The sequence below is a fragment of the Natrix helvetica genome (assembly GCF_964273705.1).
Source record: "Natrix helvetica genome assembly, chromosome: 1".
Lineage (NCBI taxonomy): Eukaryota > Metazoa > Chordata > Lepidosauria > Squamata > Natricidae > Natrix > Natrix helvetica.
In genome coordinates this window covers 174,226,873-174,245,286 of record NC_138548.1, presented here as the reverse complement: position 1 = coordinate 174,245,286, position 18,414 = coordinate 174,226,873, and the positions used below count along the sequence as shown (strand labels likewise).

Genomic DNA, 18,414 nt, shown 5'->3' with positions numbered 1-18,414 from the left:
TTTGATTTAAAGGGGTGATTTGAAAAAAATATTTTAAAAAACACACACAAAATAATTCTTCCTTTCTTGGGAAAATAAGTGGTAATATAACGAAGGAGTGATCATAATTTCCCACTTTCTGTGCAATAAGGTACAATTGATTAGTAACAATGTTTAAAGGACATGTCCACATGACATTACTGCTGTCTCATCTGCAAACTGCTGTGGAGGTAAACTAGAGTTGTTTATATCTATTTCATAAATATCTACAATACTACAATATTCATATCTACCTAATAAACTATTTGTCAAGGTCAACCCTTAACTAGTTCAATTAGTATTCACTATTCAATCATTCAGTTATTATTTAAAACTAATTGCAGAATTAATTTCTACTAATGCAATTTAGCCAGTGTTCTAGAACAGTTATATTTTTGTAATATACACAAGCAAAAAACAACAACAACACATTAAAACATTTCTGTTTGCAGAAATGATATATTTTTCAAAACCTTCTTCAAGAAATATAATTGGATTTGAAATGAGGCATCTGCATTTGTCTTGTGTCAATGGCAGCATGCTTAAATGATGGTTTTGTTCATTTTCTTTATAAGTGCAAATGTTTTTCACTAGGGTCCCCATGGCCTCCAAGGACCAATTGGACCTATTGGTGAAGAAGGGAAAAGAGGTCCTCGTGGTGATCCAGGATCAGTTGGTATTCCTGGAACTGTTGGAGAAAGGGTAAGAATAATAAGGAAAAAAATCACCAGTACTTTACTGGTGAGCTGTCTTCGGAAAAGCCCTGTTTAGTTTGCATTGAAAATAGAATATCTAAAAGAAGTCCAACTATGGTGGCAAACAATGGTTGTCAGAGGTGATATTCAGCAGGTTCTGACCAGTTCTGGAGAACCAGTAGCAGAAATTTTGAGTAGTTTGGAGAACCGGTAAATACCACCTCTGACTGGCCCCCATCCCATCTATTCTCTGCCTCCTGAGTCCCAACTGATCGGGACAGAATGGGGATTTTGCAATAACCTTCCCCTAGAGTGGGGAGGGAATTGAGATTTTTCAATATCCTTCCTCTGGAGTGGGGTGGAAATAGAGATTTTACAGTATCCTTCCCCTACCACACCCACCAAGGCATGCCACAGCCACCAAGCCACACCCACAAATTTTGAATCCCACCACTGGTTTGGATCTTGACTTTAGTCCTTTCAAAGGAAAGTGGTGCTAGATTTCTAACTCGTGCTATTCTAGTTTGTTGCTTTGCAGGAAAATCTTATCAAATTTTTAAAAAGGCATTATCTTTACTTCAAGAGTAAAGAAAAAATAGCCCACTTCACTTTTCCATTTTTTCAATAATAATTCATCACAAGGAAAAAACGTTTTAGAATAATTTGGATCCAATTAGCAACTTCCTCCAATGACAGTCCAAAAACTGTTGCTTGGCAAGCATTCACTTTTAAAATTTGTTTGATTTGTTTGCATATTTTATATAGTATAGTTTTTAATTAACTAGAATAAATAATGTTGTGAAAAATTGTATCATGGTGATTATCATTATCATTATTATAACTTTATCAGATTTCTGCATATCCTATGCCAGTGATGGCGAACCTATGGCACACGTGCCACAGGTGGCACGCGGAGCCATTTGTCAGAGCATGCAAGGCGCTGCCCTGTCAGCTGGCCAGCGCGCATGCGCACGTTGGCTAGCTGAGTTCACCCTTTTTAAAAGCCATTTTTCACGCTCCCCAGGCTCCAGAGGCTTTATAGGAGCCTGGGGAGGATGAAAAGAGCCTCCCCCACCCCCCGGGGGCCCTCCGGAGGCTTCATGAGCTTCCCTTAAGCCTTCAGATCACAAAAAAACCAGCCCTACAGGCAAACCAGAAGTTCGGGAACGGACTTCCGGTTTGCTCGGAGGGTCATTTTGACTTCAGGGAAGCATTCTGAAGGTCCCTGAAGCCTTCGGAGCGCTCAAAATGAACCTCCGAGCAAACCGGAAGTGATTTCCGGTTTGCTCAAAGGTTCATTTTGACTGCTCCGGAAGCTTCAGGGAAGCGTCCTGAAGGTCCTTGAAGTCTTCAGAGCGCTCAAAACGACCTTCTGAGCAAACCGGAAGTCACTTCAGGTTTGCTCAGAGGGTTGTTTTGACTGCTCCGGAGGCTTCAGGGAAGCCTCCTGAAGGTCCCTGAAGCCTCCAGAGGGCTTCCGGGGGATGGGGGAGGCTGTTTTCGCCCTCCCCAGGCTCCTATAAAGCCTCTGGAGCCTGGGGAGGGCGAAAAAAGCATGCAAAAAATGGGGGCTCACGCCTGCAGTGCGCACATGCGCACTGGGGGCTCACGTATTGCATTATGGGTGCAGCACACCCACATACGACCCCCCCTGCACTCCCCCATTTATGGCACGCGAGCCAAAAAAGGTTCGCCATCGCTGTCCTATGCTATACATTTAATTCTTTCTTCTTCTTCTTCTTCTTCTTCTTCTTCTTCTTCTTCTTCTTCTTCTTCTTCTTCTTCTTCTTCTTCTTCTTCTCCTCCTCCTCCTCCTCCTCCTCCTCTTCTCCTCCTCCTCCTCTTCCTCTACCTAGTGTTATTCCCATAAAAGCAGGATCCATTTTTCACGTTGACAAAATGACAACTTGCACAATCAAATCACCATCTGGGATGTGTCTGCATTTTGATGGAGATGGCTATACTGTAGATCTATTGGTTGCCGCAGAAAAATTGGCCCACTGGCTTGTTGCCTGGGTCTGATGTCAATTTGGTGTGTGTTCAGCTCAGCACTGCCCTGGCAAGTGGGCAGTGTCCAGCAGCATCACTAGGAGGAATAGACCCTACCACCATGCTGTATATTTAAATATGCTTGATTATACATATTATTATAGCCATTTATGGATAATGATCCTTGATAAACTTAGATTTCACTAAGTAGTGTGCTCATCAGCACCTCCCAGATTCAGAGGGGTCTATTGGTAATCCTTTGGTGATTTTTATTCTTTGAATGTTTTTTTCTCCAAATACAATGTATTTCAAACACGATTTTAAACTAAAAGGAAGTTTAAATGTCACAAGCATGAATCATACATGCCACTCCATAAAAAAAAAACATACTTTTGTTTCCATAGGGTCCTCCTGGTAATCGTGGCTTTCCAGGATCTGATGGTTTGCCAGGACCAAAGGTGAGTATAAGGATTATTAAGATGTTTTAATAGTACATATATTCAGGAAATGTAATCAAAATCAAAATAGTGTATCATACAAGCAATTTAATGTCATCTTCTAATTTCTCTTCTCAAAAAGTTTTCATTAAAAAACAACAACACTTCTAGGGGTACCTCAGCTGGTAGAAAGCTTTTGCCATTTGCGATTTAAGAGAAGGAATTTTGAATTTAGAAATTAGCCAAGAACCCTTATCTGTTTATGTTGCTTTTGATGCTTCCTCTTGCTTCCTTGATGCATGTTTCTTAGCGAAATAACTCAGCCTGAAAGAAATTCTGTTCTGTAAGAGTTGTTATTGGGTAGCACATAAATTATTTGGAAACAAAACCCAAATACTCTTGAAATCACCTCCACTCCAACACACACTTCTAATTAGACGTGAAATGCCACAGAGTGATCTTGCTTTTGATTTCCTTTTCAGGGAGCTCAAGGGGAACGTGGCCCTGCAGGAGCTTCAGGACCTAAAGGAAGCCAAGGGGATCCTGGTCGCCTGGGTGAACCTGGTCTCCCAGGTGCCAGGGTAAAGAAAGAATAATAATCCTACTCTATACATCCAGACTGAACGTGTCTAAAAACATGGAGAGGCCTATTCAGATCCACAGGCCTTGGTTAATTTATGAGAGTGCACTGTATAAATATTAATATCATTTAGGTCAAAATGAATGTGGGTCTGTAGATGTCAGATATTATAAAATAGTATAAACTTGGATAACTTGTGAATTAATCTTATGAATATGTTTTGGATGAAAATGGTAACCGAGTGCCAGAAATAGCATTGTTTTGTAATATATTTTTTTACAGGGTCTGACAGGGAATCCAGGGGTCTCAGGTCCAGAAGGGAAACTTGGTCCTTTGGTAAGTAAATTGAGACATTTGTGGGAGAATTTAGTTGACTTGTGTCTAGAGCTATGTGACTAAAAAGTTTAAGTAGTTGAGTGGGATCTTGGTTCTTGATAGCCTATTCTTGCTTTCCTTCTGTATCCCTCCCAAGGATACTTTAGAGACAGTGGTGGGTTGCTATTTTTTTTACTACCAGTTCAGGGGCGCACTCGCATGCGCTCATGATGCTTCTGTGCATGCTCATACACAGAAGCGTCTGGGCGGGTGAGGGAGCCTCTCGCCACTGCTACTACTGGTTTGCCCGATCCAGGCCGAACCGGGAGCAGCCCACCTCTGTTCAGAGAGCAATTCTCATGAGGGTAGGAAGAAAAAGAGAACATTTTATCTGAGTACCCAACCTGGTGAGGGAGGACATGGAACTGTTTTTTTTAAAGGCATCAAGCTAGAAATTAGGAGCCCCCAAATTCTAGTCTTGCCTTGGACATGGAAGCCGATCAGGTGACTTTGGCAGGGCAAACCACTTCCCAAAGATATCAAGAAAACTGCAGGCAGTCATCAGGATTCAAGACTCACTGGAAAGTAAAAACAAAACTAACCAACACTTCAAACTTTAGCTGAGGAATTATTTATATGAAATATTTTTAAAAGTTAAATCTTCTTTAATAGTTACTTTGGATATAAATTTGCTAAAATGAAGTTAACTGTAGCTTAATGTACACTAATTAACATTTAGTTTTAGTTGTATTAACATAAAATGTTAATGTAACTAATTAACATTTAGCTTTAGCTGGTTGCCATGCCCAAGATTGAACTGTAATATCATTAACTATGGGAGAAAATAAAATCTTAGAGATTTTTTTATCTTTGAATGCCAGAGGGAAACTCAAGGGCATTATCAGAATAACAATGGATAAGCTGCTCTGAATTTAAACTCCCCAATTCCTTTTATTTTTTCACTTTCTATCTTTTTTATGCACACATTCAGACACACGACAAGAGGAAACTATTAACCTGGGTCCTTGAATATCAGATTTCCACATTATTTCCTGTTTCCTCTGTTACAGATGCTTGCACATCTGACTTGAAAAGGGTTTCTGGATCTCTGGTTCTGTTACCTCAATAGTGTGATTCATCATATTTCATGTTTGGGTGGTTTGCTTAACCTTAATGTTGATGTCATCTGTGTCACTGAAACTTTAAATTATATATGTAAATTAGAAGATGCATAGGTCAAGTGTGGGTTGATTACAGTCCAAAAATACTAGAAATAATTAATCAGCTTTAGAACAATGATATCAATATAGGAATAGAGCAGCAATTTTACTGTGAATAATCTTAATCCTTTTCGTAGTTTTGAGGAGCTCTTAAATTATTAGAATAAAAACACATGCTATTAAGTTAGCAATAGCACTTAGATTTATATACTGTTTCACAGTACTTTATAGCCCTCTCTAAGCAGCTTACAGTCAGCATATTGCCCCAAACAATCTGGGTCCTCATTTTACCCACCTTGGAAGGATGGAAGGCTGAGTCAGCCTTGAGCCTGGTGAGCTTTGAACTGCTGAACTGCTGGCAATCAGGAGTCAGCAGATGTAGCCTGCAGTACTGCATTCTAACCACTGCGCCACCACGGCTCTTACATAAATTACATGAATGATGTGGTATGTAGAGCTGGAATAATTCAAAGGACTATTCCTACCCCTATCCTTATTTTTTCCCAAAAAGGAAGGGAGTGGAGCTGTGTAATTAGTGTCATATTCATATAACCTGTAATTTAAATTAATAGTATTTGGGATTATTATCCTGGTAATGTTTTACAGCCACGGACTAACAAACATTTGAAATGCTAAGCGAACTAACCATTTTGTGATACATATTTCCACCTTTCTAATGTAATTTCCAGAAAGATCACGCATTGATGTGCTTGCATCTTGTATTGATAATTCGGCAACCAGTTTTACACACAGACACAGACACATGAGATACATGATACACAATGCAGACACAGATACATGAGATTAAATGTTTGATGTTTCCTTAGGGGGCTCCAGGAGAAGATGGTCGGCCAGGCCCTGCAGGTCCAATTGGAATTAGAGGCCAGCCAGGCAGCATGGGTCTTCCTGGACCAAAAGGGAGCAGTGTAAGTATTGTGCTTCAGAGTTTGGCCATATTTACCAAGTTTTGTAATATTATTAATAATGTATTAATAATATATTTAAATAGGGGGATCCCGGGAAACCCGGAGAAGCAGGAAATGCTGGTGTCTCGGGGCAGAGGGTAAGTATAATTCTTTTGTTAGAAAGTTCTAAACCATAGCATTTATAGTGCATGAGCTTATGCCTTAATCAACTTTATTTATTATGCCATTTTAGGGGGCACCTGGAAAAGATGGTGAAGTTGGCCCCGCTGGTCCTGTTGGGCCCCATGTAAGTTCTATCTGAACATTTTTGGTGTGAAGGAATATCATTCAAAATTAATGTTGAATGGCACTGAAATTCCAAATGAATAAGAGTCCTGTATATTCTGTTCATTCTTTTAAATTCATGATCAGTTCTTTGGTGAATTCATTTTTTTAACAGCATGGTAGTAGGAAGAAGGAAAGGTGAGATATATTTCATGATGGGGTAAAGAAATATGGGAGGAAAACGCACATTGCTGAAATACAAAGGCAGAATATTTGTTATTCAGTTCTTTTGTCAAAGGAATCATCACTTAACATCCATATGAATTTCCACATCTGTTATAGCATACATATTATAAAAATGATAAAAAGGAACATTTCACACACCCCCTCCACTGAAATATTGAAAGAGCTACATTCATTTTTCTATTTTGAACAGACACATAGGCCATTGATGCTGGCAACCCAGACGTTTTATTTTATTTATTCTATTAATTGCTGACACATTAAAAAAAAACAGTTTAGAGAAAAGGAAAACCATTCCTGATCGCTTGTCATAAGCGATATCTAAATATCTAAAATCACATAGATTCAAAGGGGAAACTGTCTGAATAAATAAAGCAATAAGTCAAATTAACTTGTTAACTCTATGTAAATATTACAGTGTTTTCCTGAAAATAAAACAGGGTCTTATTTTTTCTGACCCCTGAAATAAGCACTTGGCCTGATTTTCAGGGAGGTCTTATTATTTTTGAGGTGCAGGAGGCGGTGAGTGGGTTCACCTCATGGCTGCTGCTGTGTTGCAATATTTTCAGGGAGGGGTTATTTTAACGCATGCACTCAAAAGCCCGATTGGGCTTATTATCTGGGAAGGTCTTATTTTCAGGGAAACAGGGTAGCAGCTTGTTTCATTAGCCAAATTGCAGTAACTTTGAGTGAGCAATAACAAAAGAACAATATCTTCCTATTATAGTATCAGGATATTGAAGCATGTATATTAAGCTGTTATGGTACCATGTGAAAACATTTAAAAAACATTTCTCTTGTATAGGGACCAGCAGGAGAAAGAGGAGAACAAGGTCCTCCGGGTCCCACAGGATTTCAGGTGAGTCTTTTTGAAATCAGTTTTCAATATAAGCCATCCAAGGGCTTTTGGGTTGTTATTATTTTGAGTAAAACAAATTTAATAAAATAACTGCCAAAGTAATGATCACCATGTTTTTGGATTACTTATGAATTATTTTTGTGCTCAAATTAAAATGCCACTGAAGCAGTATTTTCAACATATAGTCTTACATATGCTGACCATGTGATTTGTTTTTGGTTTCTTTATTTCCTTGTAGGGTTTACCTGGTACCCCAGGCCCTCCAGGAGAAGGGGGAAAACCAGGTGATCAGGTAACTGTTGTATAATGGTTTTGCATGATTGATTAATTTTGCCTGTTTTTAACTAATTCATTCCTCTATTTTTTTAGCACTGCTAACTTATTATCATAGTGTAAGCCACTCAGAGTCACTTTATCAGTAAGATGGGCAGCTTAGAAATGAAATGAAATGAATAAATATTTGTATAACTGTTTTTCCCTTCAGAAGTTGTGATGCTTTTGAGAGAATATATGTTGTCATGGGGCCGGGGTGTGTGTGTCAAATGTGTACAACATGTATTAAACTTGTCCAGCTTGATGGAGAAAAGCAGAAAATTTAATTAAAAATCTGAAATGTCAAAATGTTTTGTCCTCACAATTATAGAAAATCCATTCCTTCCTTCCTCTTCCTTCCTTCCTCTTCCTTCCTCCCTTCCCTCCCTCCCTCCCTCCCTCCCTCCCTCCCTTCCATAGAAACGTTATGTAGAAGACATTTTTTGTTTAATCTAATTACTTATTTAATTTCCTATTTCTTTGGTACCAAGACACTCCAGTTGCTGAATTCATCTGGCTGTAGGAATAAAGGGAGAAGATATTTCAGCAACCAAGAGCAAAACCCCAGAGTCCCAATGTAATAATCACCATGATGAGCTTGCTTCCTGTGCAGCTGCTCCTAGATATAGCTGGGGTGCAAGTAGGGAGGGTTTTGGTTCAGCTTCTTGCACATGAACAATTTAGACCAGTCCCTCTTCTCTGGAAAGGAAAGGGACATTGTGGGCCTTTGCATGTCTAGGACATATGGGCAACAGGAAATGTCTCAAGACATCTCAGGAACTCTCCTTTAATTCTTTGATAGCATGGAAGAACATTAGCTAGATACTGATCTAGGAATGCCCTGCTTCCTTAATCTCCCTCACATTCCTTGCTGAGCCTTTTTTTAAAAGGCTGAAGTCATAGCATATTTTCCAAGGAGAAGCTCCCATTGTACTGGGAACTTTTATTAATGGGGACAACCACAGCATCAGCATCAGTAATAAGATACGGCAGTAACATGGCCCTTCTCTTTCATAATTTGTTGCCCAGTACCAACAAAGCCTAATTCATTCTCTCTCTCTCTCTCTCTCTCTCTCTCTCTCTCTCTCTCTCCCTCTCCCTCTCCCTCTCCCTCTCTCCCTTCCTCCCTCCCTCCCTCCAACCATCCATCCCCACCCACCCACCCACCCACCCACCTACCTATCATCAGAATACTTTTTGAGTTACTATACTTAATGTTGCTTTTGTTGCTGATTTTGTGTTGTAATTCTGGAAGATCTGTGATTGTATCTTTCTTTCTCTACCTGTTTGCAAGTTGCTAATGTATTTGGTCTTATACAGTATTCATGAAGAGGAACATAGTGAGAAAAACCCACAGCTTACTATCTTTGACACCATTGCCATATTTTTTAAATCACCAATAACTAATCCCTAATTCTCTCTCTTCCTCTCTCTGTATATAGTCAGCTATAATTTATCTCTCTTTTTAATACTTGTCTTAGGGTGTTCCTGGTGATCCTGGAGCGCTAGGTCCCTTAGGTCCAAGGGTAAGTTTGATTTCTTAATAATGACTTTTCAGAGCAAATTTTCAGAATATTTTTAAAATTAATTTTAGAAGAAAAACAACCATGCATATTATAATAGTGAGTTGCAGAAATCCCTAAGAGTCAAGCTGCATATACAGGTAAAACTCGAAAAATTAGAAAATTGTACAAAAGTTCATTTATTCCAGTAATGCAACTTAAAAAGTGAAATTAATATATGAGATAGTCTCATTACATGCAAAGCAAGATAGTTCAAGCCGTGATTTGTCATAATTGTAATGATTATGGCTTACAGCTCATGAAAACCCCAAATCCACAATCTCAGTAAATTAGAATATTGTGAAAAGGTGCAATGTTCTAGGCTCAAAGTGTCCCACTCTAATCAGCTAATTAAGCCATAAGACCTGCAAAGGGTTACTGAGCCTTTAAATGGTCTCTCAGTCTGATTCAGTAGGAATCACAATCATGGGAAAGATTGCTGACCTGACAATTGTGCAGAAAACCATCATTGACACCCTCCATAAAGAGGGAAAGCATCAAAAGGTAATTGCAAAAGAAGTTGGATGTTCCCAAAGTGCTGTATCAAAGCACATTAATAGAAAGTTATGTGGAAGGGGAAAGTGTGGAAGAAAAAGGTGCACAAGCAGCAGGGATCACCGCAGCCTGGAGAGGATTGTCAGGAAAAGGCCATTCAAAAGTGTTGAGGACTTTCACAAGGAGTGGAGGCTGGAGTCAGTGCATCAAGAGCCACCACACACAGATGGATCCTGGACATGGGCTTCAAATGTCGTATTCCTCTTGTCACGCCTCTCCTGAACAACAAACAACGTCAGAAGCGTCTTACCTGAGCTAAAGAAAAACAGACCTGGTCTGTTGCTCAGTGGTCCAAAGTCCTCTTTTCTGATGAGAGCAACTTTTGCATCTCATTTGGAAACCAAGGACCCAGAGCAGTGATGGCAAACCTATGGCACGCGAGGCGCTGCCCTGTCAGCTGGCCAGCGCGCATGCACGCGCTGGCCAGCTGAGTTCACCTTTTTAAAAGCCATTTTTCGCCCTCCCCTGGCTCCAGAGGCTTTATCGGAGCCTGGGGAGGGTGAAAAGAGCCTCCTCCGCCCCCCTGGAGGCCCACCGGAGGCTTCAGGCACCATCCGGAGGCTTCCCTGAAGCCTTCGGAACGCTTAAATCAACCCTCCGATCAAACCGGAAGTGACTTCCAGTTTGCTCGGAGGGTCGTTTTAAGCGTTCTGAAGGCTTCAGGGACCGTCCGGAGGCTTCCCTGATGCCTTCAGAGCGCTTAAAACGACCCTCCGAGCAAACTGGCTCTTTTCGCCCTCCCCAGGCTGGAGCCTGGGGAGGGCAAAAAAAGCATGTAAAAATGGGAGGGGGTTACGCGTTGTGCACGCATGCGCAATGGGGGGTCGCACATTGCATTATGGGTGCGGCACGCCTGCACATGACCCCCCTGCGCTCCCCCCCTTGTGGCACGCGAGCCAAAAAAGGTTCGCCATTGCTGACCCAGAGTATGGAGGAAGAATGGAGAGGCACACACTGCAAGATGCTTGAAGTCCAGTGTGAAGTTTCCACAGTCTGTGTTGATTTGGGGAGCCATGTCAATATCAAGTCCCTGTACAATATCAGGTTCATATTTATCTGAAATATTTTGAGTCTTTGATTTTTCATTTCAATGGGACACTATTCTGTCACAGATTCTAGAACCCCCTGTATTAGCAGTTCTGTTGGATCTGGGCAACGAGAGACAGACTGCGGACACGAAGTAACTCAACAGCTCATTTTATTAGTAGTAGTAGTGATCCAGCTTAACCTGTGGTCGGAGGGTTCCCCTTTTATAGGGATGAGGCACGCCCATTGACCAATCAGATGAATACCTGTTTCCCGCTGTAGGAGCGGACCTGAGGGAAGACTTATCTCGATATATGCTAATATCTAACACCCCTCCCCTCCTAGATGGGACGTTGCGGTAGGTGACATAGTCCTTTAGGTAGGTGGGTGTTTGTCTTGCTCGGGAGGAACGTCGGAGTTCAGGTTGCGTTGAAGTACTTGCAGGACTGGTTTCCTGTTGGTTTGAAGTGGTTGCAGGATCGGGTGCTTTTTCTGTTTCTGGAGGTCTTGCGTTTTCGATGCTCTTTTCCCTGGTATCTTGTTCGGCTGCGATGATGGGGGTTTGCTCCGCGGCTGTGATGACGGGGGGTTGCTCAGCTGCGTGCGTGATGTCCTGTCCCCCGCTTAGCTCGCCGGTGTCGTCGTTTCCTGGGATGAAATTTCCCTGCGGTTGTCTTTCTGTGGACAGGAAACTTTCGCCCTCATCCCTTAAGTTGGAGTGTGCTAGGCGACCTCGAAGCTGATCGATGTGCCTTCTCCAATTCCGCCCATCTTCAAGCTCTAACAAATACGATCGAGGGCCCATGATGCCAATGACCCTCGCCGGTATCCACAATGTCCCCCCTGTGTAATTTTGAGCATAAACAGTGTCTCCTTCTCTAAAAGATCTGACCTTACTTGTAGAGTCTGGGGGAGCCGAGGTAGAATAATTCGGGTGGAGCCTGTCCAGGTGAGACCGTAGGCGGCGACCCATTAGTAGTTCAGCGGGGCTTCTACCCGTCGTTGCGCTCGGGGTAATGTGTTGAATGAGGAGGTAATGGTCAATGCGTGTTTGCCAATCCCCCGGGCCCATCCTGGCGAGGGCCTCTTTCGCGAACCGCACCATTCTTTCTGCCTGACCATTGGACGCTGGATGGAATGGCGCGATGAGGGCGTGTCTGATTCCCAACCCTGCTAAAAATGTTTCGAACTGCATGGCCGTGAATTGGGGCCCGTTGTCCGATACTAACAGATCTGGTAGACCATGGGTGGCGAAAAGCCGCCTAAGAACCTTTATAACTGCCTCTGCCGTGGTTGATGTCATTAGGACTACATCCAACCATTTAGAATAAGCATCTACAACTATGAGGAAGGTTTGACCCTGGAATGGCCCTGCAAAATCAATATGAATGCGTGACCAGGGTGCCTTGGGTTTCTCCCATTCTGTGGCGGGCGCTTCCGGGGGTGCTGGTCTCGACTCCTGGCATGGATCGCAAGTGGCCACCCACTCCTCTATTTCTTTGTCCATATTGGGCCACCACACATAACTTCTCGCTAACGCTTTCATTCTCACGATCCCCGGATGACCCATATGTAAAGCATTCAATACCTTTTTTCGTAGAGCAAAAGGAATAACAACTCGATCCCCCCACAACAAACATCCCTGTAACACGGAGAGTTCGTCCCGTTTAGACCAAAACATTTTGAATTCCGGGCCCACATTTCCCTTTGGCCACCCCCTCCATACCCAAGTTTGCACTTGTTTTATTAAATTGTCCTTCGAGGAGAACCTTGCAACATCGTAAGAAGAAACCGGTCCCGAATCCAAGCAGTCAATGAGCAATACCGGTACTTCTGGAGTGGGGTCTGGCAAAATGTCTGGTAATGGGCAACGGCTGAGCGCATCTGCGTGCCCTAGAGTGGAGCCCGGTCGATGAATTAACTTGTAAGAGTACGCAGCCAGGAAAACAGTCCATCTGGTCATACGTGGAGAAAGGGAGACCGGAGTGGGGCGATTTCCCGCCAAAAGTCCTAACAGCGGTTTGTGATCAGTAATGAGTTCAAAATCGCGGCCGTAGAGGTATTCATGGAAACGTTTCACACCTGCAACGGCAGCCAATGCTTCTCTGTCCATTTGGCTGTAGTTCCTTTCGGCCGATGAAAGAGTTCTGGAGTAGAAAGCAATGGGTGCTTCTTTCCCGTCGGGCATCCTGTGGCTGAGGACTGCTCCAACCCCGAACGGCGATGCGTCGCAGGTCAATACCAGCGGGAGGGTCTGACTGTATTGCACAAGTAGTGAGTCAGTGGTGAGCAGGCGCTTTACCCCGGCGAATGCTGCAGCTTCGGCTCGTCCCCATCTCCATGGTGCGTTCCTCTGGAGTAGACGGTGTAGTGGCTCAGCAACGGTCGCCTTCTGTCTCAGAAAAACGCTGTAGAAATTAAGTAGTCCGAGGAAGGCCTGCAACTCGGTTTGATTTCGTGGTGTGGGGGCGTCCTGGATCGCCTTAATTTTCTTTTCAGTGGGGTGAATTCCCTGACCATCAATTCTATAACCCAGGAATTCTACGCTAGGCACGTTAATTTGGCATTTTTCTTTTTTCAGGCGGAGGCCCTTCTCTCTGATTCTGGCCAAAACAGATCTGACTCTTTTGTTTAGTTGCTCCTCGTTTGCAGCGGACACCAAGATATCGTCAAAATATGGGACGACTCCCGGTATCCCTTGCAACAGTCGTTCCATGACGCTCTGGAACAATCCTGGAGCAATACTTACGCCGAATTGTAGCCGGTTGCATTTAAACGCTCCTCTGTGCGTCACTATAGTCTGGGCCTCCGCTGTGGCGCTATCTACTGGCAGTTGCTGGTAAGCTTGTGCCATATCTAATTTAGCGAAAACTTTTCCTGGCCCCAATGAGTGCAATAGGTGCTGTACTACGGGCACCGGATATGCGCTCTGTTGTAGCGCGACATTAATAGTGCATTTATAGTCTGCGCATATGCGGACTGATCCGTCTGGCTTAACTGGGGTCACGATAGGTGTCTCCCAACGCGCGTGATCTACCGGCTCAAGGATTCCTTGTTCCACTAACTTATCTATCTCTTTATCTATTTTTGGGCGGAGTGCAAAAGGCACTCGTCTCGGTTTAAGTCGGATTGGCGCCACATTTGGATCTAAATTGAACGATATTGGTTTGCCCACATACTTACCAAGACCGGAGCTGAACACATCCTCGAACTCCTTAAAGATCTTTTCAGCGCTGCTGTTTCTCACGGCGTTGATTCCGGTGACTTCTAATCCCAGGGCTTCAAACCAATCAAGCCCCAGGAGGTTCTGCAATGGCGCGCTGGAGATGGTCACGGGCAGCTGGGCTTCGATGTCCTTAAACTGGATGTGGAATGTGCCTTGGCCCACGATGGGGACTTGGTTCCCCTGGTAGTCTCGTAGCAGGACGTCAGGAGCGCGCAGTTGGCTCTTTCTGAGGCTGGGAATGGCCTGTTTCATGGATGCCCATGAAATGATCGTCAGGGTTGATCCTGTGTCAACCTCCAGCTCGCAGGGTGAGCCCTCCAAGAGGACTGTGACTTTCAGCCTTTTGGGCCGCTTAGGGCGGACCTGATGTATCGTGGTGAGATACGTTCGCAACTCCTCTCTCTGGGTCAACTCTATCTCATCGTCTATATCCTGAGAATACTCTCGTTGAGCGTCTTGGTAGAACGCTCTTTCGGCTCTCTGTGTGAATTCTCTCTGGGGATACGCTCGCTCACTTTCTTGTGAGTAATCTCTCTGGGAATACGCTCGTTCAGCTCTTTGGGGGGTTTCTCTCTGGGTAAACACTTGTGGATTTCTCTCTGGGCGCCCTTTTTGATTTCGCCAAGCCCCTGGGTTGGGCTTCTGTTGGCGGTACATGGGTGGCTGCCGTGAGGCAGGGACTCCGCTCCGGCACACTCGTGCGATGTGCCCAAGTTTGTTGCAGTGCGAACAAACAACGTTCCTGAACCTGCAAGTAGACCTGGGGTGATTCCCTCCGCAGCTTGCGCAGGGCGGCAAACGGGATCCGGGTTTTCCCCCAGGCCTCCAGTGACTGCTCTGCATTAGGTGACTGTCCTCGAACTCGGGATCCACGTAGTCGGGGCTTGCGTCTTCGTAGTGGACTCTGGTTTGTCTCGGTGCTGGCTGGGTTTCGTTGACCCTTCGTTGTATGGTCACTGCTGATTTCTCCGCTGATTCCGACGCTCTTGCTTTGTTCAATGCTGACTGTAGGGTTAGATTCGGGTTGGCTAACAGTTTCTTTTGCAACGAAATGTCTCTTACCCCACAGATGAATTGCTCTAAGATATGCTCTTCCAAATCCCTGTATTCACAGTGGGCTGCTATTCTTCGTAGAGCTGCAACAAATTGGTTAATGGATTCTCCCGCCTTTTGAGTCCTCATGTTGAACTCTTTGCGGCTGACATGGCGGGACGGTTTTGGCGCGTAATGTGTTTCCAAGGCTTGTTTCAGCGTCGCCCATGGTACTGCTTGTATTGGAGTAGGCGCGGTGAGGTCTCTGGCCGTATTGAAGACTTCCTTTCCGCAGTAGCCGAGGAAGATATTTTTCTTTCTTGCATCGGTGATCCCCGTGTACTCATTTGCTTCGAGGAAACACTCGAAGCGAATCATGAAGGCTTCCCATTCGTCGGTTGCTGGGTCGAAAGGAGCGGGGGGAGCATGCATCGCCATTTTCTCAGTTTGAATTTGCCGCGCTGCGGTGATCTGAGATGGCTGCCGGAATTTCTGCCGAATTCCTGGGCTGGATCAAATCCGGAGATTCTTGAAGTAGCGTTCTTCGTCCTATCTGTCTCTCAATCCCACCTTCGTCGCCAATGTTGGATCTGGGCAACGAGAGACAGACTGCGGACACGAAGTAACTCAACAGCTCATTTTATTAGTAGTAGTAGTGATCCAGCTTAACCTGTGGTCGGAGGGTTCCCCTTTTATAGGGATGAGGCACGCCCATTGACCAATCAGATGAATACCTGTTTCCCGCTGTAGGAGCGGACCTGAGGGAAGACTTATCTCGATATATGCTAATATCTAACAAGTTCGTTTCTGTTTATTAATTGGTATGCTTAGCTTATATTGTTTTACATATTTCAGTGCTGTGTACATTGCATTGTATATGTAATTTTTGGGTGCTTGCCATTCAGGTAGTAGCTTGATGCAGATCCATTTAGCTCTAGAGATGAAAGTTCATAAGCAATATCTACAACCATGTGATGTGTTACAGTTTAATGAGTAACAACACCTCCACAACTTATAGCAATTAGGGGAAATTGTTAGGTTTATATGATATGTGCAAAATCTGCAGAGAATAGCATCCCCAGGCAACCTGCTGTTCTCCAATATTTTAAACCACAACTTAGCTGGCCGTTTTGCCTGAGTTCCAGTTTAAATTCAAAATATATAAAGAACATCAGATCAGTATCCCTTAAAGAGGAAGGACAGTTTTAAATATTCTGTTAAAAAAAAATTGCCAATGTCAGCAGGTTCATCTTTCAACATTCTTTTTTGTAAAATTCATTTCTACCATATATGGAATGAGTTATGTTTTGTTTGATAGAACTACATTTACAATCACTAAATTATTTTAAATGTTATTTCCAGGGAGAACGTGGCCATCCAGGTGAAAGAGGAAACCCAGGATCATCTGGTCTTCAGGGGGAAAAGGGTATGGCTGGAGGTCAAGGTCCTGATGGTCCAAAGGTAAGCAGTGTCCATATATACTATAAGTGGGTATGCATGTCTGCACACACCATTTGCCTCCATATATATAGAGAGGATGATGCTTACAGCAGTGTTCATCCAATCAAGTAGTAAACTAGAGATATGGATATTCTTAAAATGAGCTTGACTCCTGGTAACTGCATCCATGAAGGGGTTTTTTGGGTGATGGTGGTGTCTTTCTCTGGAATGTTTTTCCATCTTCCTAGACTAGCCAACAAATCTGGAATTTCTAGGTGGATGCCCACACAAGGAACAAACAGTAGTTACAATAAATCAGTTTTGTACAGCTTAGGGTTTTTGTGGATGTTATTAACTTTATTTTAAGATGGTTGACAAGTTCATTTTAACATTATATATTGGGTAGAAAATAGTACTTAGCATATGTGTAGGTCAAATGAATTCATAATCCCAAAATGGGATTATGCCAAGCTTCCTTTTCTGTTTTAAAAGGTTTACAGAGCAAGAAAGATCCAACTATATGCAGTATAACTATATACTTAGAGGTTAAGCTCTACTAGTTCTGGAGGAACTGTTTCAGTTTAATCATATCATGAAGATTACATTTCAGAAAAGAGATAAGTCCAGTTGCTAGAAGGCAGAGAGGCATTGACTAAAAATACAAGAGAGGAATAAAGCAAAACTAGGAATTTTTGTTTACTTATTAATATGGAGAACATACATTAATCAAAATAGAGTTCCTCTAAATAACATATCAATGAGATTATACAAGTGATGGTATTTTGACATATTACAATCATTTTCCTGTGGATTTATTTCATATTACATTTGTTCCCAATTTTATTTTGAGAATAAAAGGGCTAAAATAAAGACAAAGAACTCACATTTATACATACATTGACAAACAAATCAGGTTTGTAATCCTCAGTTGTCTGAATTTACAACATTTTTGACACCTTTCAGGTTTTAGGAAACAGATCTAATTGAGATCCATTCTGAAATAGCTCTGCTGAATGACCACATTCAGACAACAAAACATTGGTTAAGCCACAGTTTATATAACACCATTGCATTGCTGTTTATGGCTGTTGACCTGCATTTTGATGGCTCACAAGTTGAAGAATTCTGAGATATTTTTCAATTTAGAAGAAATGTGATTCCTTATGGAATATCCTAACAGGACATTCATGTGCTCTGGAGATGAGGAAATGCACACACCTAAAAAAAATGCAAGGAGGGTCTGTCCAATAGATAGATAGAGAGACCAATAGGATCACAAATTTGTTCCTTTCCCCAAAATTACTTCCTCCCCTTTAACTTCCTTTTCCTTTTGTTCAGGGAAATCCAGGCCCTTCAGGAGCATCAGGAGATCAAGGCCCACCTGGTCTTCAGGGAATGCCTGGAGAGAGAGGCCTGGCTGGAACACCTGGCCCCAAGGGCGATCGGGTAAACTTTTTAGAAATGTCCATGACTTCTCTTTTCTGTAGGAGGATTTTTTTTCTTTTCTACACAACCATACATCTTTATATAATTATTTGTAAATGACTTGAGTTTTCCTTATGCTTTTTTCAGGGCAGCATAGGAGAAAAAGGAGGTGAAGGTACAGCTGGCAATGATGGGGCCAGAGTAAGTGGAGAGTCCTCTTTTTCTGCTAATAGTGCTGGGTCTTAATGAGAGATTATAACTAACAGGTTGCAATAGTGGTGAATATCTGT

General features: G+C 42.9%; 1 protein-coding gene across 3 annotated transcripts in view; it reads left to right on the top strand.

Annotated features, from left to right (window-relative positions):
* Nucleotides 1–18,414, top strand: part of COL5A2 (collagen type V alpha 2 chain) — a 185,110-nt gene that overhangs the window by 140,944 nt on the left and 25,752 nt on the right. For all 3 annotated transcript variants that reach the window (XM_081935800.1, XM_081935799.1, XM_081935798.1), the window contains exons 23-35: nt 613–720; nt 3,107–3,160; nt 3,622–3,720; nt 4,002–4,055; nt 6,082–6,180; nt 6,264–6,317; nt 6,413–6,466; nt 7,493–7,546; nt 7,785–7,838; nt 9,340–9,384; nt 16,622–16,720; nt 18,038–18,145; nt 18,272–18,325. In XM_081935800.1, the coding sequence (XP_081791926.1) occupies nt 613–720; nt 3,107–3,160; nt 3,622–3,720; nt 4,002–4,055; nt 6,082–6,180; nt 6,264–6,317; nt 6,413–6,466; nt 7,493–7,546; nt 7,785–7,838; nt 9,340–9,384; nt 16,622–16,720; nt 18,038–18,145; nt 18,272–18,325 (936 nt within the window). The remainder of the gene's footprint in view (nt 1–612; nt 721–3,106; nt 3,161–3,621; nt 3,721–4,001; nt 4,056–6,081; nt 6,181–6,263; nt 6,318–6,412; nt 6,467–7,492; nt 7,547–7,784; nt 7,839–9,339; nt 9,385–16,621; nt 16,721–18,037; nt 18,146–18,271; nt 18,326–18,414) is intronic.